This window comes from Cetorhinus maximus, chromosome 30, assembly GCF_964194155.1.
Source record: "Cetorhinus maximus chromosome 30, sCetMax3.hap1.1, whole genome shotgun sequence".
In the NCBI taxonomy this organism is placed as follows: domain Eukaryota; kingdom Metazoa; phylum Chordata; class Chondrichthyes; order Lamniformes; family Cetorhinidae; genus Cetorhinus; species Cetorhinus maximus.
The window spans coordinates 709650-737402 of record NC_135908.1 but is presented as its reverse complement, the minus strand read 5'-3'; the positions used below and the strand labels follow the sequence as shown (position 1 = coordinate 737402).

General features: G+C 43.3%; 1 protein-coding gene across 9 annotated transcripts in view; it reads right to left on the bottom strand.

The window, feature by feature from the left end:
- The window catches only part of parp6b (poly (ADP-ribose) polymerase family, member 6b), a 121785-nt gene that overhangs the window by 24359 nt on the left and 69673 nt on the right, over window positions 1-27753 (bottom strand). For 8 of the 9 annotated variants that reach the window (XR_013573802.1, XR_013573801.1, XR_013573803.1 and 5 more), the window contains exons 13-17: window positions 27132-27227; window positions 24940-25032; window positions 21676-21801; window positions 19340-19405; window positions 9351-9418 (exon numbers count right to left, since the gene is read on the bottom strand). Coding sequence is in view for 6 of the 9 variants with exons in the window: in XM_078532246.1 (XP_078388372.1) it covers window positions 9351-9418; window positions 19340-19405; window positions 21676-21801; window positions 24940-25032; window positions 27132-27227 (449 nt within the window). In the remaining 3 variants the exon portion in view is untranslated. The remainder of the gene's footprint in view (window positions 1-9350; window positions 9419-19339; window positions 19406-21675; window positions 21802-24939; window positions 25033-27131; window positions 27228-27753) is intronic. The other variant, XM_078532247.1, reaches the window with a different exon arrangement.

Sequence of the window (27753 nt, the reverse complement as noted above, 5' to 3'; positions counted from 1 at the left end):
AGTGGCTAGTGGTGGGAGGTGGGGAGGGGGGAGGTGGAAGGGTTAAAGAGTGAAGATGGCCTTGAAGTGGGGCTGCCTCCAAATAGACTCAGGAGACCCGCAAAGGAGGCTCCCCACCTGCCCAACACCAGCCTGCGCAGCTAAAACTGTTAGGTGTGGGCGGTAAAATACCACCAGTGGCAAGATGAGGCCCATAAGTGGTTATTAACTGGCCGCCTGATGTCTCCTGTAAAATTTCAGACAGGGCGGGAGGTGGGCAGGTAGGGGACAGAAGACCAGCTATTGGATTTCATGTGTTCCCCACCTTCCAAACCTGCCAGCAGAGGAGCCCCAAATCCAGCCCAATGTCGAGCTGTAAACTGACCACCAGGTTGCGATCACCTATCTGCTCCGTCGCTAAGGCGTACCACTTCCATCTTTGTAAGTCACCTGACTTCATCCCTGCCTCAGCTCTTCTGCTGCGGAATCCCTCATCCTTTATTCCTCTAAACCTGACGATTTCAATGCTCTCCTGGCCGGCCTCCCACACTCTACCTTCCTCAAACTAAAGGTCATCCAAACCCTCTGCCCATGTCCTATCTCACGCCAAGTCCTGCTCACCCACATTGGCTCCCCATTAAGCAATGCCTCAATTTTAAAACTCTCATCCTCATTTTCAAATCTCTCAACTCTCCCTGCGAGTGTAATCTCCTCCAGTTGCACAACCCTCTAGAGGTGTCTGTGCTCCTCCAATTTTGGCCGCTTGGGCATTTATGATTTTAATCGTGCCACCATTGGTGATTGCACCTTCAGCTGCCAAGGCCCTAAGCTCTGGAGTTCCCTCCATAAACCTCTTCCCTCTCTACCTTTCTCCCCTTCTTTAAAACACTTCTCAAAACCTAACTATCTTACCAAGTTATTGGCCACCTACTCTAATATCTCCTTATCCGGCTTTGCCTTATAGTGCTCTTATAGGGCACCTGGAGACTTTTTGTTGAGTTAAAGCACTCTATAAATTCTATTTGTTGGTGGTGCAATATCTGTATTTTTGTTAACCCTTGTCAATCTTCCATAGTTGCCCTGTCCTAAGCTTTCAAACAGTTAGTTAAAAGCAGCCTGCCAACATGTTTTAATGAATCTTTCATTAAGTCTCACCAAGATGCTGAACTCCAACTAATCAGGGGGTCTATATAAGAGTCAGGCTTTTAAAACTGCATGGTCAGTAAGGGATGCATGGTCAGGAGACTATGCCTGAGTGAGATGGAGACAGAGTGAGTAGTGGGGATTCAGTGCACAGGGGGAAGAAGTGAACTCGTAACGTTTTTTACTATTTATTCATAGGATATGGACATCGCTGGCTGGGCCAGCATTTATTGCCCATCCCTAATTGCCCTTGAGAAGCTGGTGGTGGGCTGCCTTCTTGAACCACTGCAGTCTATGTAGTGTAGCTACATCCAGAGTGCTATTGGGAGGGGGGTGGGGGGAGTTCCAGGATTTTGGCTCAGCGACAATGATAGAACAACAATATATTTCCAAATCAGGATGGTGAGTGTCTTGGAGGGGAAATTCCAGGTGGTGGTGTTCCCATGTGTCTGCTGCCCTGTCCTTCTAGATGGTAGTGGTCGTGGGTTTGGAAGGTTCTGTCGAAGGAGCCTTGGTGAGTTGCTGCAGTGCATCTTGTAGATGGTACACACACTGCTGCTACTGTGCGTCGGTGGTGGAGGGAATGAATGTTTGTGGATGGGGTGCCAATCAAGTGGGCTGCTTGGTCCTGGATGGTGTCAAGCTTCTTGAGTGTTGTTGGAGCTGCACTCATCCAGGCAAGTGGGGAGTATTCTATCACACTCCTGACTTGTGTCTTGTAGGTGGTAGACAGGCTGTAGGGAGTGAGGAGGTGAGTTACTTGCTGCAACATTTCTAGCCTCTGACCTGCTCTTGTAACTATGATATTTATATGGCTAGTCCAGTTCAGCTTCTGGTCAATGATAATAGGATGTTGATAGTGGGGGATTCAGTGATGGTGATGCCATGGAATGTAAAGGGGCGATGGTTCGATTCTCTCTTGTCGGAGATGGTCATTGCCTGGCACTTACATGGCATGAATGTTACTTGCCACTTGTCAGCCAGCTTGGTGGACAATAAAGAACCCCCACCAATGTTTGCTCTCCCTTGCTGTTTCTTAGCTTCACCCGAACCAATTCTACATCTTGATCCTTTGATCTAAGATCCTCTCTTATGAATGTACTGATCTCGTCCCTTATTAAGAGTGCTACCCCACCTCCTTTTCCTTTTTGCCCATCCTTCCTAAATGCCGAATATCCTTGGATATTCAGTTCCCGATCTTGGTCACCCTGCAGTCATGTCTCCATAATGGCATTTTAAATCATACCCATTGACCTCAGTTTGTGCCCTCAAATCATCAACCTTTTTGCGAATACTATGTGCATTCAGATAGAGAGGCATTAACTCAGCTTTTTAAACATTATTCTCTATTCTGATCGTATTTGATGCTTGTCTGTGCTTTGTCTTCTATTTTTGCTTTCTACTTTTCTACTTCCTTCTACCAGTTTTGCTTCCCTCAAATCTGAGCTCATTTTGTTTCCCATCCCCCTGCCAATTTAGTTTAAACCCTCCCCAACTGCATGAGCAAATCTCCCTGCGAGGGTGTAAGTCCCAGTCTTGTTAAGATGCAGCCCGTCCATTTTACACAGGCCTCACCTGCCCCAGAACCGGTCCCAATGCCTCAGAAATCTGATGCACTCCCTCCTACACCAGTTCTCCAGCCACACGTTCAATTGTTCAATAGTGCTATTTCTGTGCTCACTAGCATGTGGGATTGTAAGTAATCCTGAGATTACTGCTTTAGAGGTCCTGCTTTTCAATCTCCTCCCGAGCTCCCTGAAATTATTTTCAGGGCCTCATCCCCCTTCTTACCTAAGACAGCAAAGGAGACCAAACATTGGTGGGGGTTGTTTATAGGCCACCAAGCATTACTGCTAATGTTGGACATGGTATAAATCAGGAAATCAGAGATGCATGTAATGTGGATAATACAGTAATAATTGGCAACTTCAATTTACACATAGACTGGGTTAACCGAATCAGCACTAATCTATAGAGGAGGAATTCCTGGAGTGTGTACGAGATGGGTTTCTGGAGTTTGTTGAAGAGCCAACTAGGGATTGGGCTATTTTAGATTTAGTGTTGTGTAATGAGAAAGGGCTAATTAATAACCTTGCTGTAAATGAGCCTTTGGGAAACAGTGACCATAATATGATAGAATTTTGCATTGAGTTTGAATTCGATATAGTTCATTTTGAAATTAGGGTCTTAAATCTGAAGGGAATAAATTATGAAGCCAGAAGGGACAAGTTGGCGCTGGTTGATTGGGAAAATACACGAAAAGATTTGGCAGTAGACAGGCAATGGTTAGTATTTAAAGAAATACTACATGGTCCACAAGAGTTAGAAGCATATATAAGTAGCCAGTTTAGTGCGACTTAGCACTCGAGTGCAATTTACAATAGAGTGCTGGAGTTGAGCACTTCAGGGAGGAGGGGGAAGAAGGGAAAGAGGGGTTTAATTTCAGCCTCCAAGAATTGATTCTTGCTCTGCGACAGGAGAAGAAGCTGGTTAACTGGTGAGTGCCTGGTAAGTGATTAAGGTTTATTCTACTCCTAAGACTCAAAATTGTATATTTTGAGTGAGAGGTGAGGGGGAGAGGGTAAAAGCCACGGATCGAGGGGCCTACCCTCAGAGAGACCAGCGGCAGAGTGACGTCACGAACCACAATGTGATGCGAATGCAGGGAAAGCAGCTGATTGGTGAGTGGGATTGGTGAGTATTCCTAGTCTTTAAAGTAAAAGTAATGCCTTTAGTTTGTGTTTAGGTCGCTAGTTTTTTTCTCTCTTTTTCTTAAAAATAGCTTGTTAAGTTTAAGATCGATACTGGTGTAAAAATAAATTAATTACAATAAGGTGTAAAGAGCAGGGATACTAGAGTAATTAATGAATAAATTAAATAAAACACAATAGTGACGGCAGGACGGGTGATGTGTTGCTGCTGCAGCATGTGGGAGCTGCTGGATGCCAAGGTGATCCGGAGTGAACACATCTGTACCAAGTGTTTGCAGCTCGAGGAGCTTCGGATCAGAATTAAGAAGCTGGAGTCTGAGTTGCAGGTGTTGCACCACATCAGGGAGGGGGAAAGTTACCTGGACACTTTGCTCCAGGAGGTGGTCACATCCCTCAGATTATGTAATTCAAACTTGGTCTGTGATCAGGGACAGGAGGGTGTGAGTGCAGGTGAGGTGGGTATGGGGATACAGGGGGTAGCATTCAAGGAGCCTCAGTCCCTGCAATTGTCCAACAGTTACGAAGTTCTTGCAAACTGTGTGGGCATGAGTGGAGACTGCGGGGAGGATGAGTGAACTGACCATGGCATGGGGGAGAACAGTATCTATCTCCCAATTATACTGTCCCCTACCATTACTACATTCCTATTTCCTCCTCCAGTGCTGTGATCAGTTCACTCATCCTCCTCTGGAGAGAAACTTGGAGGGGGGAGGGGAGGGATCCAGTTGTCATCACCAACACTGGTACCAACGACATTGATAGGACTAGAAAGGAGGTTCTGCTGAAAGAATTTGAAGAGTTCGGAGCTAAATTAAAAAGCAGAACCTCCACGGTAATAATCTTGGGATTACTGCCTGAGCCACAGGCAAACTGGTAAATAAAGTCAAGGAGTTAAATGTGTGGCTGAAAGATTGGTGTGGGAAGAATGGGTTTTAGTTCATGGGGCACTGGCACCAATACTGGGGTAGAAGGGAGCTGTTCCAGTGGGACGCGCTTCACCTGAACGGTGCTGGGACCAGTGTCCTGGTCAATCGAATAACTGGGGCTGTAGAGGGGGCTTTAAAGTAAATAGAGGGGTGGGTGGGGGGAGGTTCTGGAGAGGGGATATGTACACTTACAAAGCAAAAGGATATGACAGCATTGCAGGGCAGCTATTTAGGTAATGATACCCAGGGCGTGACAGGAAGGGACAGTGTACAAACATTAATAAAAAGCAGCAAATAGGGTCAAAGGGGGAAAGAATCATTAAAAAAAGCAAAATTAATGCCTCTTTACTTAAAAGCATGTAGTAGTCGGAACAAAATAAATGAATTAACGGCACAAATAGAGGTTAATGGGTATGATCTTATAGGCATTATGGAGACATGGTTACAAGGAGATCAGAGCTGGGAACTAAATATTCAGGGGTATGTGACTTTTCAAAAGGGCAGACAGGAAGGAAAGGGTGGTGGGGTAGCTTTGTTAGTACAAGATAGAATAAGTACAATAACAAGAAATGATCTTGGATTGGAAGATGTAAAGTCCATATGGGTGGAGGTAAGAAATAACAAGGGGAAGACGACACTGGTGGGAATAGTCTACTGGCCCCTTAACAGTGGGACAGCTGTAGGACAGAGAATAAATCACAAGATAAAGAGGGCATGCAAAAAAGACAGTATATTAATCATGGGTGACTTTAATCTTCATGTAGATTGGGAAAATCAAATTGGCAGAGGTATTCACAAGCCAGAATTCATTGAGTATATTGGGACAGTTTCCTAGGACAATATGTCGTGGATCCAACCAAGGATCAGGCTATTTTGGATCTGTTAATGTGTAATGAGGCAGGTTTAATAAATGATCTCAGAGTAAAAGATCCCCTAGGAAACAGTGACCATAACATGGTAGAATTTAGCATTCAGTTTGAGAGTGAGAAACCTGGGTCAGAAACAACTGTGCTAAACTTAAACAAGGGTAATTACAAAGGAATGAGGGCAGAGTTGGCTGGAGTGGACTGGGAAAGGAGTTTAGCAGAATATATGGTTGATGAACAATGGCAGACATTTAGGAAAATAGTTCATGAGTCACAACAAAGATATATCCCAGTGAGGAAGAAGGATTCCGGGAAGGGGATAAACCAACCATGCTTAACCGAGGAAGTTAAGGATAGTATCAAATTGAAAGAAAAAACATATAATGTGGGAAAGATTAATGGTAGACCAGAGGATTGGGAAAGTTTTTAAAACCAACATAAGATGACCAAAAAAATAATGAAGAGAAGAAAATAAACTTTGAGGGTAAACTAACAAGTAATATATAAATGGACAGTAAGAGCTTCTTTAAATATATAAAAAGAGAGAGGCCAAAGTGAACATAGGCCCCTTAGAGAACGAGGCTGGGGAAATAATAATGGGGAACTAGGAAATGGCAGAGGAGTTGAATAAATACTTTGCATCGATCTTCATGGTAGAAGGCATTAATAGTATTCCAAAAATACTAAATAATCAAGGGGCAAAAGCAGGGGAGGAAACAAATACAACTATCATTACAGAGAAAGTACTAGGGAAACTAATGGGGCTAAAGGTTGATAAGTCCCCTGGACCTGATGGGTCGCATCCTAGGATATAAAAAGAAATAGCTACAGAGATAATGGATGCACTGGTAGTAATCTTCCAAGAATCCTTAAATTCTGGAAAAGTCCCAGAAGATTGGAAAACTGCCAATGTAACACCCTTATTCAAAAAGGGAGGGAGACAAAAAACAGGGTAACTATCGGCCAGTTAGCTTAACATTTGTCATTGGGAAAATGTTGGGGTCTATTATAAAGGATGTAATAGCAGAGCATTTAGAAATACATACACTAATCAAGCAGAGTCAGCATGGCTTTATGAAGGGGATATCATGCCTGACAAATTTATTAGAATTCTTTGAGGAGGTTACAAGCAGGATAGGTAAGGGGGAACCAATAGATGTAATATGTTTGGATTTCCAAAAGGCATTTGATAGGGTACTGCACATGAGACTACTTCATAAGATAAGAGCCCACGGTGTTGGGGGTAATTTATCAGCATGGATAGAGGATTGGCTAACTAATTGAAGACAGAGTTAGGATAAGGGGGGCATTTTCAGGATGGCAACCTAGTGGAGTGCCACAGGGATCAGTGCTGGGGTCACAGTTATTTACAATATATATTAATGACTTGGATGAGGGAAGTGAATGTACTATCGCCAAGTTTGCGGGTGACACAAAAATAAGTGGGAAGGCAAGTGGCGAGGGTGACACAAAGAGTCTACAGAGGGGTATAGACAGATTAAGTGAGTGGGCAAAAACTTGGCAGATGGAATATAACGTGGGGAAATGTGAGGTTATGCACTTTGGCAGGAAGAATAGAGGAACTGAATATTATTTAAATGGAGAAAGACTGCAGAAAGCTGCAGCACAGAGGGATATAGGGGTCCTCGTGCATGAATCACAAAAAGTTAGCATACAAGTCCAGCAGGTAATAGTGAAGGCAAATAAAATGTTGGCCTTTATTTCAAAGGAAATGGAGTTTAAAAATAGGGAAATCTTGCCTAGACAACACAAGACACTAGTTAGACCACACCTAGAATACTGTGAACAGTTTTGGTCCCCTTATCTTAAGGAAAGATATACTGGCATTGGAGGCAGTCTTGAGAAGATTCACTAGGTTGATCTGGGGTATGGAGGGATTTTTTTGATGAGGAGAGGTTGAGTGGGTTGGGTCTGTACTCATTGGAGTTTAGAAGAGTGAGAGGAGACCTTACTGAAACATATAAGATTCTTAGGGGGCTTGACAGGGTAGATGCTGAGAGGCTGCTTCCCCTTGTGGGAGAGTCTAGGACCAGAGCGCATAATCTCACAGTAAGGGGTCACCCATTTAAGACAGAGATGAAGAGGAAATTCTTCTCTCAAAGAGTAGTGAATCTGTGGAATTCTTTACCGCAGAGGGATGTTGAGGTTGGGTGGTTACATTTATTCAAGGCTGAGATAGACAGGTTTTTAATCAGTTAAAGGAATCAAGGGTTATGGGGAAAAGGTAGGAAAGTGGAGTTGAGGATCATCAGATCAGCCATGATCTCATTGAGTGGTGGAGCAGGCTTGATGGGCCAAATGGTCTACTTCTGCTCCTACGTCTTATGGTCTTTTTATGAGGTCCAACATAGTTGGAGGCTAGTTAATAAAATTAGAGCGCTTGGGATTTGGGGAAATATACTACTATCGATTGAGAATTAGTTAACAGACAGAAAGCAGAGAGTAGGAATAAACGGATCATTTTCAGGATGGCAGGCTGTTACTAGTGAGGTACCGCAAGGTTCAGCGCCAGGTCAATGGTTGCTCACAATCTATATAAATGATTTGGATGTGGGGACCAATTATAATATTTCCAAATTTGCTGATGACACCAAACTAGGTGGGATGTACGGTATGAGGAGGATGCAAAGGGGCTTCAAGAGGATTTGGACAGGTTCAGTGAATGGGATAGAACATGGCAGATGGAATATAATGTGAATAAGTGTTAAGTTATTCACTTTGACAGAAAAAAACAGCAAGGCAGGATATTTCTTAAATAGTGAGAGGTTGGGAAGTGTGGGTGTCCAAAGGGACCTGGGTGTCCTTGTTCATGAGTCACTAATAGGTAGCTTCCAGGTGCAGCAAGCAGTCAGGAAGGCAAATGGTATGTTGGTCTTCATCGCCAGAGGATTTCAGTACAGGAGTAAAGATGTCTTGCTGCAGTTATATAGAGTCTTGGTGAGACCTCGCTGAGTATTATGCACAGTTTTGGTCCCCTTATCTAAGCAGAGATATACTTTCCATAGAGGGTTTGCATTGGAGATTCACCAGACCAATCCCTGGGATGGCATGATTGTTTTATGAGAAGAGATTGGGGAGACTGGGTTGGTATGGCCTAGAGTTTCGAAGAATGAGGGGTGACCTCATTGAGACTTACAAAATTCTTACAGGGTGTGACAGGGTGGATGTAGATGAGATGTTTCCCTTGGCTGGTGAGTCTAAAACCAGGGGACATAATCTCAGGATAAGGTGCAGGCCATTTAAGACTGAAATGAGGAGGAATTTCTTCACTCAGAGGGTGGTGAATCTTTGGAATTCTCTACCGCAGTGTGCTCTGGAAGCTCAATCATTGAGCATGTTCAAAACAGAGATAGATAGGTTTCTGGGGACTAATGACATCAAGGGATATGGAGATAGAGCGGAAAAGTGACACTGGGGTAGATGATCAGCCACAATCTAATTGAATGGCAGAGCAGGCTTGACTGGCTGAATGGCCGGTTCCTATGTTGCTGGATTCATAATGCAACTGGGCACAGTTCCCTTTCATTCATGTTGCAATTATTGTGAGATGGCTGGTAGTTCAATCTTCCTGTCTTCAAAAATACCTCTCAATACACAAATAGATGGCATGCATTGTATGAGTGGAAAAGATGTTAAGCAATATAATGACACTATGTGTGCAATATGAAAAGGCACTACACAAACACACACTAATACTGAGATACCATTGCAGCAATGGATGAGCCAGAGGGTCCAACTTGTCCATCTGTTTTTTGATTTCCAGGTATGATCCCTATAAGAGATATGACAAGTAGTTAATCTCATAGGGAAACTTTGCACTTTAGCCTCAGTTTAAAAGCAAAATCAATTCAGATCAGAAGATAGATGAGAATGGCAAAGCCCTTTCAACCCGCCCTACCATATCCATCTAAACCTAACCTATACTCCTCCATCACAGCATCCAGTTTCTTAAATGACTGCATAAACCTTTGCTTCCATTTCCCTTAAATGAACTCCCTTATCAGTCCTACATTTGTATTTTGCCAGTTTGAATCTCTGTCCCATTGTCCTCATGGTTTACCTTGAAGTAATGGCCCAGTTTTACGTCTGCTGTACCATTTACCACCTTAGGAATCTCTGAGTGCACCGATTAGTTGTATCCTTTCCATGATGGAAAGGCCAAGATCCTCCATTGGCTCCTCATAATCCAGTGCTCTAATGCTAGGGATTGGTCTCAGCTCTCCCTCTTGGGCCATCTCCAGGGTGTGAATATTCCCTTTGTTGTTCCATAACTAAAACTGGTCACCTCAATTAAGGTGTAGTCTGACCCGAGCACTGATGTTCTTTGGTTTTCGTACCTACACAGTGCGGCTAGTTGGATATAAATTCAGAATTATGTGTTTCCACCTCTACAGATTAAGCAAATAGCTCTGGGTAAAAGATAGAAAGCCACAGACAATTTGTTATGTGTGATGCGTGCGTGTCCAATTTCCATGTGCAGCCTTTGCATCCCCAGTTAACAAGGGACCTGATAATTATGGATAAGCAATTTATTTTTATGCACATATTTGCATAAAAGAAAGACTTGTATTAATATAGCACATTTCACGACCACCATATACCTCAAAGCACTTTATAGCCAATGAGGTATTTATTGAAGTGTAGTTAGTGTTGTAAAGTAGGAAATGTGGCAGCTAACTTGTGCTCAGCAAACTCCCACAGACAACAACGTGATAATGACCAGGTAGTCTATTTTTTGTGATGTTAATCGAGGGATAAATATTGGCCAGGACACCAGGGATATCTCCCCCTCCTCTTCTTTGAAATAAGTGCCATGGGGTCTCTTACATCTACCCAAGCAGACAGATGGGGCCTTGGTTTGATGTCTCATCTGAAAGACAGCACTCCAACATCCAATGCTCCCTCACTATTGCAATGGATTGTCAACCTGGATTTTGTGCTCAAGCCCTAGTGCTTAAAACCAGAGTTTTAAGGTTTAGAGACGAGTGTATTGCCAACTGAATCACAGCTGACATGCTGAAAGAAATGACCTATTACCCATTAATGTCATGCATGTTATTAATATAAACATACTCCCCTGCATATGTCAGCTTGGCTCAATTGGTACCATTCTAATCTCTGAATCAGCAGTTAATGGATTCAAGTCACACAGCTCCAAGAAAATAAGCAAATAATCTAACTTTCACTGCAGTACTGAAAGAGTGCTGCATGATTGGAGGTGCTGTTTTTTGTGAGGGGTAGGGTCCTGGTTACCTGTGCGGTCAGATGTCAAAGATCCTAAGAGCAAGAGGATGTCCTGCGATTCCTCGAACAACATCACCCAAAAGATTCATCGCATTACTATCTGTGGCGCCTGGCTGTGTGCTCAAGTTAGCATTCTCTCACATAACAGAAGTGACTACACTTCAAAGGTAATTCATTGATTCTGGAGTATTTTGGGATGTTTGGAGAATGTGTAAGATGCTACATAAATACAACTCCTTTCTTTTTTAATCTTCCATGCCACATGCCTGTGTTCTAAGTACAGCCGCATCATTATACTTTTATGGTGAATAAATTTTACCCTAGCCTTATTGAAGATTTAAAGAGACTGCTGGCTGTCCCTTAGCAAACTCTCTGATCCCCACTTTCTCTCGGTACTCCTTCGCTGTGGCAGGGATTGGGTAGAAGTCCAGAAAATTGATGTTGGAGGTGTTTCACTTCAACGTCATTAGCACAAAATGTAAACTGGGAATACACCTGCAGATGCCTCCAGGCACAAGAGAGACGGAGGCCTGTGTAGGTCTCTGGTCTGGTTTTTTTCATCGAATCTCTTCAGGAACTGGCACACAATGTGTAGAAAATCAGCCACTCTTATCTTCTGAAATTGAGCTACTTATTGGTGATATTTATCGGTGACTTCCTAATGCCTAATGCTGAATAACTTACATCATATATCAGTGTGGATATTTAGAAAGAGTTGTTTGGTGCACTCCTATCCTGAAACTATGACCCTTGATTCTACACTATCCAGCCAAGGCAAACATTATGGCAGCCTCTGCCTTGTCAAGTCTTCTAAAAAATGTTATGTATTTCAATGAGATCATCTCTCTAAAGCCAGAGACTACTAACCTATTCTACTCAATGTCACTTCATAGAAAAACCCTTTCTTCCCAGGAAACAACCTAGTGAACCTTCATTGCCATTCCCCCTAGGCAAGTACATCTTCCCTTGGGTATACAGGGACCAAATGTACACAGCACTAAAGCCCTATATAATTGCAACAAAGCTCCCTTACAACCCCCTTGTAATAAAGGTTAACATACAATTTGCTTTTTCGAATTGTATGTTAACTTGCTTGTTAAGTTTGTAAATATCTTTTACAAGGATACCCAAATCCCTCAGAATCCCAAATTTACTAAACTCGCACTCTTTTAAAAAAAAGTTCTACTTTTCCATTCTTCCTATCAAAGTAGATAAGTCCACACTTTCCCACATTATACCCTAACCAACCTATTACATTTTATGCCACTTTCTTGACCAATCACTTAACTGGTCTACATTCCTTTGCAGCCTCTTTACATCCTTCTCACTGCTTACTTTCCCACTTAGTTTTTATCATCGGCAAATAGATTTATTATATCCTTCCCTTCACTTAAATTACTGATATTATCATGAAAAGCAGATTACAGCCACAAATTACTTACAGACATGCTGAGGTTTTTAAGGAGGACCTATGTTTTGTTTAAAAGAAATACAAGCAAAGACACTGAGCAAAAGATGGCTGATAATGTAAAGTGACCACTTGCTGGAAAATTCCTATGTGGATTATATTGACAGACCTGCCTGAGAGAACATGGAATGTCACACCTGAAACAATGTCATGGCCTTCTTCAAGCAGAGACACTTGAAAGAGAGATAGGAAAGATGCAAAAGAATGAACTTTAATCTCCTGTGGTTGCAGAGCCAAAAGCCTGATTTGCACATCTCAGCAGTTACCCAAAAATCCATCTCCTGTTGATTTATACCTCAGAATGTGTAAATAGTTCTGATATGAATGCAAGATGACTATTTTCCCTCATGGGAATAAACAGGGAAAAATGGGTGAAAAGTAAATACATTTGGACCGGGGAAAGGATATTTTTAAATTAACCTTGTTGCGACCAACCGAGGTGGTTGAATGTAGAAGGGAAGCCAGCTCATTCCTCCTCACCCTGGGTCATAACAAATTGGGGTCCCATCCCAGTCCTAAAAATTCGGGGATCTTGTCTGGGAATTTAACAAGTGGGGACCTCGTCCAGGGACCAGTTGTCAAAATATAGGTGGTAAATAGTCAAGGCCCAAGCACTGACCCTTACAACACCCCAGTAGTTACACACCTGGAAATGGCTTGTTTATTTCTCCTCTCTCTTTTCTATCAATTCATCAATTCTCAATCGACGCTAATAAATTATCCCCAATCCTGTGAGCTTAAATCTTGTGAAACAGCCTATTGTGTGGCCATCTTATCGAATTCCTTCTGAAAATCTAAGTGTGTTATATCCACTGGTTCCCCCTTATCTACCCAGCTAGTTACACTCATAAAGAACTCTATCTAATAGATTTGTTAAATATGATTTCCTGATCATAAAATCTAACCAATCATATTGTGCCCAAGAAATTTTCAACTGCTCTTATTGGAATGACTGAGGCAAACATCAATCAAATCAATATTGAAACTCCCCTGATAGTTCCCAAACGCAAATAAAATACCCAGGTCAGCAAGCAGAGAGGTTTGGTCCCCAATTTTACACAGTTAGCTCACCTCAGTTGTGTAATTACTATGGGATGCTACAATTGCCTTCAACACCCCTGATCACTATCCAGTGACCTCTGACATAGGTATGTGAAAACTTAAGGTAACATTATCATTTTATTACTGGTTGTGTGAAGTCTATTGACACTCAGTCAAGGTTGGGATACAATGGATTATTAATTGTGCGCGGAGGCAGATAGATGGCTGCACCAGAGGAACAATGTACCAAAGTGACTCTAAGGTTTTATGAGATGAGAAAATAGGAAAGACGCTTTTTGGTAAAGCTCTCTGGAAGAACATCCAGACACAAGTGGAAAGAAGAATCAGGTGGCAACCCAATTCACCACGTACAGAACAATCTGGCTTCCGAATTCTTCAGTGTTTTAAACATAAGGAATAAATTATTTCTTCACGGATTAGGTTTTCCCCATTTCTTTACAGTTACGAAGACAGGGTCCTCAGGTCAGAGGTTCCCCTGTGACTCTCTCATCAGCCTTTGACTGACAAGTAGTGCAGGGAAAGCACATAAACATTGGCTTCCACATACTTCATGGCTCTCAGCATCACTTTAATTTTTATTGTCTGCTATTTTGGTGTTTCCTTTTCCTTCAAAGTTTCTTTCCTCTTCCTTCACTTATTCCACTTGACAGGCTGACTGCCTCTTTTGTTGGGCTGTTAGAAGCTGCAGACGTCGGCTTCAAATTTGCTGTCATGAACCTTTAACCAAAATCAAGCATTTTGAGATATTATTAAAGCTCAGAGATATAAGCCCTTTTGTGACAGTGACACATCCGACTGTGTCTCGTAGGCAAGAGGCAGGGAAACCTTGTTCCACAAGGAACCCATTCATGAAGCTCATTCAAAATCTAATCAAGCGTCTTCAGATACTGAGATAGTGCGTCAGTGATTTACGTGAATGTAGCTTCTAAGCGTCAAGATTGCTACAGCAAGATTGAGACGCAAGTTCCTTGGTCAAATCCAGCAAAATGCTAATCAAACATTTTCAGTTTCTGAGTTGATAAATCAGTCTTTAATGGCAGCCAACTTGTAGCCTCACAAACTAATATTCTTTTTGCTTCCAAGTTCTGTATCCAAACAGTACCCACAAACTGGCAATTGGAGGTCACTAAGCAAATAGATGACAAGATGTCTTTTTATTATTTTGGGAGACCTTAGGCAGAGCCAATGGTTTATGGTGACTACAGAATTAAAACTGCTTTCATTACATGCGAATTTTAACCAGCAATTTTGGGAACCCCATTTACAAACCAGTGCATTGGAGTACAGGCATCAGGGTTCTCGTCTGTCAGCTTGAGAGGCAGTGAGAGATCCTCTTTTTGGGGAGGCCTGCCAAACCACAAGCCAATCAGGCAGTGGCAAGGCCAGCGGTGGGCTTTCCTCTGGAATCTAAACCCCTGGGGGGGGCTGGAGTTTCAGCTCCCGAGAGTTGCTGGCCACTCGAGAGGGCGGCAGCTTTTGTACTCAGTAGCGCCACTGGAGAGGCCGTGGCTGCTGCTGGAATCACAGGCACTGGAGGTCCCAGGACTGCAGAGCGACCCAGGCTGCAAGTATGTAACATGGCGGTGGGGGGGGGGGGGTCACAGGGAGAGCGTCCTGGAAGGGGTCAGCAGCAAGGTTCTCATCACGTTACCTCCTTCCCAATGTCGAATCCCTTGATCAGGTACTGAGTGCCTTTGATTGAGGGACCCCCACCACCATCCCACTGGGAGCTGACAAGCTGGACACAGATTGTAGCTGTCACACGTGCTCCATGGCAACAGCCTGCAGCTGGGTTAACACCAGCAGCGTTGGGATGAGGACCTTGAGTGGTCATTTATTGGCTACTTAAGAGCCTCAATTGGCATCGAGGCAGGAAGGTCAACAATGGGCTTCCCACCCAGAACTTAATTCCGGCAGAGTCGGAAAGACAGGGGTGGTGGGGGGGGGGGGGGGGGGGGGCGCGCGGAGCGGTGGGTGTCCCGGATGCCATCATCCCACCGAATTAAATGTCCTTCCTGCCACCAGAGAGAAGAAGAAGATTCCACCCACTGTGTCCAATTCCTCTCACCACCACTTAGGAAGGACATGAAGGCTTAGGAGAAATTACAAAGGAGATTTACTGGAGTGATTCCGGGTGAGGAATTACCGACACATGGATAGATTAGAGAACCGGTACTTCTCCTTTGAGCAGGGAAGGCTAAGAGGAGATTGGTAGAGATACTTCAAAAATTTAGAGTAAATAAATAAATCGTTTCCAGTGGCTGGAGGGTCAATAACAAGAGGGCACACGTTCAATGTTTCTGGCAAAAGAACCAGAGATGGCCTGAGGAAAAACACTTTGATACAATGAGTGCTTAGATTTGGAACACACTGCCTGACTGCGTGATAGAAATCGATTCAATAATAGCTTTCCAAAGGGAATTGGACATATACTTGAAGGACAATAAGTTGCTCGGTTATGGGTATTTTTAAACATTTATTCTTTCACAGGAAGTGGGTGTTGCTGGCAAGGCCAGCATTTGTTGCCCACCCCTAACTGCCCTTCAGAAGGTGCTGGTAAGCTGCCTTCTTGAGGTGCTGCAGTCCATGTGGTGTAGGAATACCCAATTTTCGATTGGGTCAAGAGCAGAGTTAAATATCAGGCTTTTGGTACTCGGAGGTCAGAATTCCACAAGTTTTGCATCCTCAGGCAAGTCCAAATTCATCCCCACCCCCAGACCCCATACAATCAAATGTTTTACATTGAGAATAAAGCGGAAAAAAGGTGTATCACTTCCCCCAATCTTCACAATATGTCAATCGATGTCCCTCATGAGTAACGAAAGAAAGAAAGAACCTGCATTCAGACAGTGTCTTTCAGGGGGAGGTGGTGACATAGCAGTAATGTTACTGGGCTAGTAATCCAGAGACACAGGTTAAAGCTCTGGGGGCATGGGCCAGGGTTTTTCCTATGAGGGGTGGGCTGGGCGGGAGTGGGCGTGGCGACGCTGCCATTTTACATGGGCTGGCCAATTAAGGACCGCCCAGTGTAATATGCTGCAACCGGTAGCACTCAGCGACCTGTGCGGGCTTGGGGGGGGGGCGGGGGGGGTGGGGGGGTGGGGGTGGGGGAGGGAGAGTCGGGGCCTGCGCTCCTTCACGCAGGCACGTGATAAGAGCTCAGCAACCTCCCAGAGACACGGAGATTGAATGGATATTAAAATAATAAAAGAAAAGGTTAAGAAATTTATTTAAACATGTCCCCTCATGTGACGGTCACATGAGTGGGGACATGTTTTTATATTTGTGGAAATTTATTTATTTATTTAATTAATAAAAGCCCAATGTCATCGCGCGTCATTTTACGCGTCAGCATGTCAGACCTGCCCCCACACGCCGACCGGAAAATCCTGCCCATGGGGGTTCAAATCCCTCCATGGTAGCTGGTAGAATTTAAATGCAATTAATAAAAATCTGGAATGTAAAGCCAGTCTCAGTAACGGTGACCATGAAACAATCATCGATTGTTGTAAAATCTCAGCTGGTTCACTAATGTCCCTTTAGGGAAGGAAATCTGCCGTCCTGACCCGGTCTGGCCTACATGTGACTCCAGGCCCACAGCAACATGGTTGACTCTTAACTGCCCTCTGAAGTGGCCGAGCAAACCACTCAGCTCTCGGGCAATTAGGGATGGGCAACAAATGCTGCCCTTTCCAGCGATGCTCACATTCCATGAAAGAATAAAGAAACAAAAATGGTCTCAAGATGTCCCAAAGCAGGGGCCAAAATGGCTTCATTTTTCGAGGGCTCTTTTTGAGATTTTCTTGTGGGCTATTTTTTGGTGTTCAGGGGCTATTTTTTGGTCAGAGGCTCCTCGGGGGTAGAGCAGATCTAAAGATTTAAGTTAGAAACTGAACTGTTCTCGAAGCGGGAATTTGCAAACTTGTTCTGTGCCCCCACTAGAGGGTATTAAAGAAACAAGAGGCTCAGTGAGCAGGCGGTCAAGAATCCACAGCAATGAGCAGTTTTCCTTCATTCACAATGCTTTCCCCTCACACCGTCATCCTCCTTCAGCAGCTGATATTAAAGCAAACTCAAGGCCTGGACGATTGGGCTCTTCTGAATTCATTGAACTCCAAGCTTTTTCAACAGGTTTAAAACTTATAAAGAGAGCACGACAGCCAAAAAAAAAGGCCTGTATTTGGGCAGACACTCCTATAGCAGAAACATTTTGAAAAAACCTCAGGGCAACAAAGAAAATGTATTTCCAAATATGCGTACGAGCATACGAATCAGGGGCAGGAGTAGGACACTCAGCCCCTCGAGCCTGCTCTGCCATTCGATAAGATCATGGCTGATCTGATTGTAACCTGCTGCCTACCCCCCAATAATCTTTCACCCCCTTGCTTATCAAGAATCCATCCACCTCTGCCTTAAAAATATTCAGAGACGTTGCTGTACTGCCTCCTGAGGAAGGGAATTCCAAAGGCTCCCGGTCCTCTGGGAGAAAAAAAAATTCTCCTCATCTCTGTCTTAAATGGGTGACCCCCTTACTTTTAAACAGTGACCCCAAAGTGTTTTGTTCTCCCTCCACCCCAGATCTCTCTACTTTAAAAACTCACAAAATAATTTATTGGACAAATAAAAAAAGAGAAAGAATGTAATTGGAAAGGATTTAACTTCTTTTTTCGTTTTTATGTTATTGTCGTTCCAGCAGTAGTTTGTAAACTTGAAAGCTAGGCCAAGGTTTTAGAAGGAAAGATAAAGATATTTTTTAAAAGGTTGGAAAATCATATATAAATAAATAAATAAAATAAGCTGTAAGTGTGATCCACATGACCAGAACAGTTTAAATGGTCATCTATCTCATATCTGTTTTAGGGACATTGATAGCATAACAACAAAAGCACACTTCAAAATAATTTATTGGTTGCGAAATACTTTGGGTTGTGGGTTGAATGAAAAATATTTGTCAGGTCACCAGAATAACTATCCTGGATTTGCTTTGCATCTCCCTGATTTGGTAGTCAGGGCCTCAGTTTAACACCTCATCCAAAAAGCAAGACCTCCAATAGCGCGGAACTCCCTCAGAACCAGCATAGGCCCAAATTATGTGGTCAAGCCGGAGGGCTAACCAAGCTGTGGCTCAAACAACAGTGCAGCCAGTGAGCTAAATAAGCTGCGATGGTCTAAGATCCAGAAACGAGTTGGAAGGCAGGGTTGAGTCAAAGAGAGAGGGATTGGGCATGGGCCTTGGTTACATCATTTGGGAGGTTTAGCTCATTTGCATTTGGGAAGGTGAAGTTTGCCAGTGGAAGGCATCACATGTTGGCAGTCATGGGGGTCAGACGCCTATCAAGCAAAAATAAGATTGCAACTTAATTTTTTGCTTTTCCATATTTCTGTTTGGACAGTGATGCAGTGTTAAGCAGCAAACTGTTAAGTGCAGCTTAATTTTACTTTGCTGGTGTGGCTGATTAGGAGCAATGACTATCACAAAGAAGAGGTGAAATTCTCTTCTTCCAAGTTGTTTCTTTCATGGTAGAAAGATTAATCAGGAAGTTTCTGCATGAGGTTTAGATCGGAGGGGGTGGAGAAGATTAAGGGAGTTAAGGAATTTCAAAGGCAAGTTGATATTTTACCAAGAAGAGGATAAACATTATTAATTATGGTGAGCACAACTAAAAAATTGATACATGTTTCAGATTTGCCACACATCAGAGGATCCGCTCAACTTAAACTTTGGTTGAAAATCAGCTGGTTTCTAAATGGATAACTCATCTGTTCAAACCCAGAGGCCAAGTTGCAAATCTAACCCATTAACTGGCAAAATGTCCACGTTCATTGTCTTTAATCTCAGTTGGTAAATTTCTGTCTTTGCAGTCAAGAAACCATAATGAGATAAAGGGTATCCATGTAGTGTGAGCACTGTTGACATACCTGTGTCATTTCTCTGATGGACATTACACTGTCCAGGGCTTTCTGTAGTCTTTCATAGTTCTTCTTCTGTAAATGGGCAACAAGAAAATGGTCAGACACAGGTCATCCTGTGGGCAACAGTTGGCAAGAACCTAACAACCCAACAGTTCACAACAAACTAGGTTAGGGTTAGGGTGCCAATGTGGTCAAAACTGGGGCAGAAGTTCCCTTATCAAAGACTCCCAGCCAATGAAAGTTCTAAATTGAACAATGAATTTGTGAGATAACAATAAAGGCTAGACATTAAAGATCAGGTGGACACAAGACCCAATGGAACTCCTGACTGATTATTCCCAAAATGTCAGCTTGTCTTAGGTAGATATTCTTCCAACTTATCCCACAAGGTCATGGATTCACTGGAGCTTTGTCCATATTTATTGAAGATCCCAATGACGTTATTGTGAACAAAAATGCCTGTTGATTGCAATAACTTCCGAAGTAATAGAGCAGAATCTGAGGGAAGGATTAATATTCAGAATATTCCAGATGCTTGCTTAAAAACTAGGCAGGGTAACTATGAGTAACTGGGAGGAATCTTCCTCCAAAACTAACTGGGCTGAAGGACAAGATGAAAAGGAAATAGAAGAAAAATAACTAGGTAAAAGTGAGGTAACACAACACAATAAAATACTAAATTTTAATTCTTTACTATTAAAATTAGTATATTGTTTGAGCAGTTTAAACTAATATTTTATCCTGTTGAAAATATTCTTGGTGCACTTAGCACGTAAGAAATAGGAGAAGTAGGCCATTCGGCCCTTCAAGCCTACTCTCCCGCTCTGTCAGTCAATAAGATCATGGCTGATTAGGTCATGGCCTCAACTTCACTTTCCTGCCCGCCATCCATAACTCTCGACTCCCCATAATTTAAAAATCTGTCTATCTCACTTTAAATACGTTCAATGATTCAGCCTCCTCTGCTCTCCGGGGTAGAGAATTCCAAAAATTCCTGACCCTCAGATGAAATTCCCCCTCTTCACCATCTTGGGCATCTAATTAAATGGGCATCCCCTTATTATGAAACTGTGCCCCCTCGTTCTAGATTCCCCCAACGAGGGAAAATATCCTTCCAGTATCTGACTTGTCCAAGCCCCCTCCGAATCTCATGGGGCAGAATTTCACCTATATTGGGGGGCTCGGCGGGGGTGGTTGGGAAGCCGACAGCGCCCCCGTGATAGAGGACGAAAGGCGATTTCACGCTGGTGGGCTAATTAATGTCCGCCCAGTGTGGAACACGGTGGCAGCAGGGTGGTAGGGAGTGTGAGCCAGGTGAACACGGCCTTCACACATGTGCGCAAGCGCTCTTCATAATCTCCAGCTCTGTGCCTCAGGGAAATGAAGTGTGATATTAAAAATATAATAAAGGAAATAAAAATGTAATGAAACATGTCCCATGAGCAGGGACATGTTACTAATGAAAAATTGAAGTTTTTATTTTATTTTTATTTGCTTTTGGAAACCTCATCCCGCCCGTAGATTGGGTTTCCAAAAAAAAATGCAAAGGCCGCTTGGCCTTTTCGCCACCATAAGGTGGGATCAGCAGTGAAAAAAATTTCTCTTCATTCGCTTTTTAATGGCCTTACTTGGCCTTTTAATTGTCGGCAGGTGCACTGCCTACCCAGGTGCAGGTCCACCAACCGAAAAATCACACAAATGCACAATGACATCGGGATATTCGTCTGACATCATCGCGTATCACTTTACGCTCGGTCAGGTCAAGCATGTGCCCACCCAACGAGCTGAAAATTTTACCCTATATGTTTCAGTAAGATCACCTCTCATTCCCCTAAACTCCAACCTGCCCAACCTTTCCTCATAAGACAACCCCGTCATCCCAGGAATCAGCCTAGTGAACCATCTTTGAACTATTTCCAGTGCAAGTATATCCCTCCTTAACTGAGCAGATCGAAACAATGCCCTGAACAGCTGTAGCAAGGCTTCCTTCCTTCTATACTCTATCCCCTTTGCAATGAAAGCCAACATTCCACTTGCCTTCCTCGTTACAATTGCTGAACCTGTATGCTAACTTTTTGTGTTCCATGTACAAGGAGCATTTTAGCAATTGGTCTTTTCTTCGTATTTACATAACATGGGATGGGGGAAATAGGGTCCAAACACACTGAAATAGATGGAATGAAGTCAGGAATTGGGAGCTAATCCAAAAATCTCCCATCTAAAGCAAAACAACGGTAAATGGAAGTGAACTTGATGAGGTGATGTCAACTCAATCACACAAGATCAGCTATAGAAATTTGACTGTTAGAGCTCAATGTAAATTTAGTTTAATAACAGTTCACCTTGGGGTTGAATGCCAGAGTTTTGGGATCACTTGGGTCCACGACAGAAGGGTAAGGCTCAAATATAATGCTTTTCCTCGGAGACTCCAAAGCAGCTCGACACATTGCGACCAACAGATCCACCACCTAACAAACGAACCCTCATTATTATTCTTTGAGGCAAGTGGCGCTTCATACATTTAATTCACACCCAACATTACTTGAGGCTACAACTAAAACAGAAAATGCTGGAAAAACTCAACAGGTCTGACAGCATCTGTGGAGAGAGAAACAGGAGTTAATGTTTCTGGTCCTTATGACTCAACGCCCAATGTTACAGTTCAAATTGCCAAAAAAAAGTCATTGAAAGTGACTACCCGTTTCTTTGCATGGCTCTCTGACAGATAGGCTAGCCCTTACTCCTCATGATTCTTTTGTGGCTGTGACAGAAAGACAGTGAGAAAATGGCAGCAACAATGGTGGAATAGTTAGGCGTAGCCATGGTGGTGTGGAAGGGACAGTCTATCACATTAGACAACAAACAGGAAGGGGATGAGAGGTGAGCAGCGATGTGGTTACAGAAGGATCAGAAGGACCAAACCAGTAGGATTTGGAGCCCTTTAGAACATGTCACATTATACACCCCAAAATAGTAGGCTATGGCTAACAGGCTATGACAGAGGGTACTTCATATCGTAATAATGTCACATACAAGCGAGGGGGAAGAGAAATGTCTTCCAATGTTCCTAGATTACATTCATAAATATATTTTCCCCTTCTTTCATTTTATGCCCATTTCCTTCTCCACCTCGATTCCTTCCGGAAATATAGCTCCACACCCATTGGTTAGCCTCCAGCACTTTACCTACATAGCCATTAGATTGTGAGCTTCAGCAGGGTGGTTATCAAGAGTAAAATGTCTAGATGATAATCGTCTCCCTATCCACTGATGCTGAAACCAATTATAACATTTCTACTCCTGGATCAGAGCAGCTAACTGGCTAGGAATTGGCAAAGGCAGGGAGGGTGCCTCTCGCTGGGCCCTTCCCAATGCTAAGTCCCTTAATCAGGCACTGAGTGTCTGACAAAGAGAGACCCCCTCCCACCATCCCCCGCCACCTGGAGCTCACAAGCAACAGTGTTTGCTTTTCAGGCTGGCTGCATGGTGGGTCTGCCACACCCTGGCTAGGTGAACACCAGAGAGGGCAGGACAAGGCCCTTAAGTGGTCATTAATTGCCCATTTAACAGCCTCAAATGGCAACGGGCCAATAAGGCCATCCATGAGCTTTCCTGCCCCAGACTTAATCAGGGTACAGGTGGGATCTTCATTCCTCACCCTCCCACCTCATTAAGTGGCTGTCAGGATATTTATTGCCTTAAAGATAATGTAAAAAATACAAGTGGTTGTTTATCAATTTTAATTCGAGGGATGTATAATTGCCTTTGAGAATTCTTATCTTGCTGCACTCCCGTGAAGCACCTTGCAGCACTTTGCCACGTTAAAGGTGTAATACAAATGTGCATCGCTCTGCAGGTTGGGGATTGTCACAGCAGCAGATGTATCAGAATATTTTGTATGGTAGATTATGATCAAGGAAAAGGGCCTCAATAACGATTGGTAAACAATATAATTGAAACCAATCAATCAGTTAAGAAGGAGTAAAGCACTGGCACTTCAACCCCTTTAATTACATTTTAATTTAATGTTGATAAGTCTCCTTTGCATTTTGTCTTTTGTTTTTGCAGTCTCCCTTTAAGGGGCTGCTTTTTACTTTGTCCTTTGATTTGTTAATTTAGTTTATTTGTTTTGTAACAAAAGAGTTACAAATAATTGGACTGATGGCTCTACGTAGGTCGGAGACGCAATTGTGATAGATACAAAAAATCTTATTCTAAAGATTCCCCAACAACACTCCTTCCAAGTGTCAGAAACCAAACGGCAAGAGTTCAGCCAAAATAAATGGAATATGGATGCCCTTGTGGAGTGAGTTTCATTCCAGTTCAATGATATAGGAACACTGAATTCACACAACATTATTGCAATTATATCTTTCAGCACCTTCTGAACTGTGCTGTCTCATAATATAAAGCCCCACCCACCCCAACCCCCTCAAAGTCAAGTTGAAAGGAAGCCACAGTGGTTTAGATTTTCCGACTGGTGTTTTGCTTTATCACAGTCAGTTAATCCAGACAGGTTAATGAATTGAAAAAAATCTGGGCTGTTTTAATTTTTGGAGAACATTTGGTAATATCTGCAATAGTTTTATTTCCTGTCCAACGTTTTTGCCAATTCTCTGAAAGACATTGGGTGGAATTTAATCTACCCCACCCCACTGCCCTTGCATTGATGATGTAGAGACTGAATGTTTAATGTGGTGGATGGGGTGCCAATCAAGTGGGCTGCTTTGTCCTGGATGGTGTTGAGCTTCTTGGGTGTTGTGGGAGCTGCACTCATCCAGGCAAGTGGAGAGTATTCCATCACATTCCTAGCTTGTGCCTTGTAGATGGTGGACAGGCTTTGGGTGGGTCAGGAGGAGAGGGGTTATCTGCTGCTGAAACCCTCATTCATGCCTTTGTTCCCTCTGGATTTGACTATTCCAATGCACTGTTGGCTGCTCTCCCACATTCTACCCTCTGCAAGCTTGAGGTCATCCAAAATTCTGCTGCCCGTGGCTTAACTCACACCAAGTCCCATTCCCCTATCGCCCCTGCGCTCGCTGACCTAAACTGTCTCCTGGTCAAGCAACATCCTGATTTTAAAATTCTCATCCTTGTTTTCAAATCCCTCCATGGCCATGCCTTATCTCTATAATCTCCTCCAGCCCAACAAATGTCTAAGATAACTGTGCTCCTCTAATTCTGGCCTCTTGAACATTGCTGACTTTCATTGTTCCATCAATGGTGGCTGCATCTGAGGTTACCTAGGCCCCAAGCTCTGGAACAGCTCCCCACACCTCTCCACCTCCCTTTCCTCCTTTCAGACACTCCTTAAAACCTACACCTGTACCTACGCATTTTGTCACCTGAACTAATATGTCCTTGTGCGGCTGAGTGTCATATTTTGCTTTCTAATGCACCTGTGAAGTGCATTGATACGTTTTATTTTGTTAAAGACGCTATAAAATTAAGTCAAATTGGACTCAAACATGAATGCAGTTTCTCTCTCCACAATGCTGCCAGATTGGAGTTTCTCAAGCACTTTTATGTTTTTATTTATATCACAAGTTTTTGGTGTTGAGTCAAGTAGCTTCCGTTTCTGAAACAGGGAAAGCATGATTACCTACCTCAGCCCCAGTGGCAACCTCTTCTGCTGCTCCTGACATCACCCCCAGTGTATAGAATGAGAAGACACATAGTTCCCGGGTGCATACAGCAGGCTGGAGAATAATGGAGTAAGGAAGGAAGACTGTCAGTCCACTGAATTTCAAGCTCCATATACGAGTAATACAGGCAACCAGGCCTTTGCCTATTAGAATCTCAGCTACAGCTCAGTGTTAGTGCTCGGAGTCAGAAGATTGTGAGTTAAACTCCCATTCCGAGACTTGAGCACAAACTGTAGGTTGACATTCCAGTGCAGTACTGAGGGAGTGCTGCACTGTTTGCCCTCTCAAGCAGACCATAAAAGTCTATTTCACAGAAGAGCAAGTGCCTTAGCTCAGCGTCCGGACCAACATTATCCCTGAGCCAGCGTCACTAATTGATTATTTGGTCATTGTCGCAGTGTCGTTTGTGGGAACTTGGCACGTGCAAATTGACGCTAACACTTCAAAACTACCTAATTGGCTGGGATGTCCTAAGATGTGTGGAAGTTGTTGAATAAGGTGCAAGTCCTTCTTTGAAAACAATAATTTGTGGATCAGCTATCACTTTAAGCCACATGATGCATGTGTATCCCAAACTAACCTGCAGTAACATATGGAGTCGTGGGTGACTGGAGTGAATATTTTTCTGTGTTATTGTAATAATTTCAATAAAATCAGAAATGAAAAATTAGTAGCATCAGCTCTCCTAGTGACTTGGCTGGTTACCTATCAGGAAGGACATGTACTGCATTTGCCAATCCAGAAAACCTTTGAGGCTGGGGGAGGAAGCGGGGGAGGGGGGGAAGTGCAATTGGAAATTTCAAAATGGAGATGGATGGATTTTTGTTCGGTAAAGGGCCTTTAAGGATATGAAGCCAAGACAGGCAAATCGGTTTAAGATGCAGATCAGCCACGATCTAATTAAATGGGGAAATCAGGTTCAAGGGGGCTGAGTGGCCTCCTCTTGTTCCTGAATTCCTAGCTCAGTCAGGGGAGCAGGATAGGGTGTTCAACCGGTATTTGGATGCAAAAAGCGAAAAGAAAAACTCTCTTGACTGCCGCTGAGTGACTTCTGTTGGAAATGCGTGTCCGACCCTATATATACACATTTGTGCCAGTCAAACACTCTGCCGATGCCTCGAATGGCTAAGTGGGCAAGGTACTTAAGGCTGCCTGTTCATGAGGGAACCATTACTAGGAAGCTAACAGCTTTGGGATGGGGTGGGATAGGGTACTGAAGAGCATTTACATAATTAAGGAGGGCATTTTTGTCAAAAATAACTAGCAAAATTATATTGATTGAAGACTGTGATGATTCCTTAGCTCAGAATAAATGGTCACAGATTTCAAAGGGGTTTACGAAAATTGAATTATTCATCACTTAGGATGTAGTTATGGGACCAGCGTGTCTACTGAAATTAAATAGTAAATATGAGAAAATTAAGGTAATGGGTGAAACTGCTTCATATGGCTAACGCTAAGAACTGGGATGAGTTATGATGTCTTTGGGATTTAGGCCCAAGCCCACCCAGAAGTAACAGCTGAGAATCAACTGGGCACTTTAGGAGAGTGTGTGTATGCAGCCACATGTGCATGTTTGTTTGGATAGACTTGCGAAAGATTGCCTTCCTTTTTGTTGCTGTCTCTATTGTTTGTCATTTTACCTCTGGTTGGAAAATATGCACAAAATTGCTGTAGTGTCTGTGTCCACTTGAGTTATCTTCTCAATAAAGCCCCTGCCATCTTCCAGTTTCAAAGTTATTTCTCTGTATTTGGAGGGAGGTAAGTATAAGCCTTTAGGGATGGGCAACAAATGCTGGCCTAGCCAGTGACGCCCACATCCTCTGAATGAATTTTTAAAAAGTCTGATGCTGTCAACATTCCCTGATGAAGTCAGATTCTTGAGTTTTGGCCAATGGTTTTGAAGAACTGCCTGTTAAAAGATGACCTGCCCTCCATTTCTCCCAATCTCCTTACAAGACAATGGCCAACCTTCCATGTAGTAATGTCATTCCTGGTCTCAGAAATACAGCCAAGGTAGCAAATTGCTGAGTGGGAACCCAGGAATATTAATCACTATTCGACCAGTCTATGATTCTGGTCTGTGCCCATCAAACAACCTATTTTCCACTCTAACATCTACCATACTGCAAAGTTAGTTAAATTGTGCTTACCTTTAACATTGATCCATTCTGGAATACATGCTGTTCGTCACACACAACACAGTATTCATTCAGAGTGGGGATCCTTTGCTCTGCGTACTTCATGGTCTGAAACAGTGAGGTACAACTGAGTGACAATATGCCTGTAGCTGAGTGTTTTTGGGGCTGTGTCAGTTTTCCACTGTTATCAAAAAGGAAATCTGCCCTGGCTCCGTACAAGTGTTTCATGTCTGCAGACCTCTTTGCGTGCTTGGAGGTGTGCAAGAAGGGGAAATGAACAAGATGATAGGCGCTTACAGCACAGAAAGAGATGATTTGACCCATTGGGCCCGTGCTGCCTCTTTGAAAGCATTATCCAATTAGTCCCACTCCTGCGCTCTTTCCCCACAGCCCTGCAAATTTTGCCTTCACGTATTTATCTGATTTCCTTTTGTAATTTTCCATTGAATCCGATCGTTTGCAGGGTGCTGGGAAAATTGGTACTAGCTGCCAAGAAGCGGTGATGCTCCAGCCTTGATGGAGCTGGAAAACTAAACAACGGCTTCATAGCTAAAGCGATTTGACAGCCGAGTTCCAACATGACCTCAGGCCACCTCTCACTCGGAGCATTGTTATAAACTGGTTAAACCTCCTC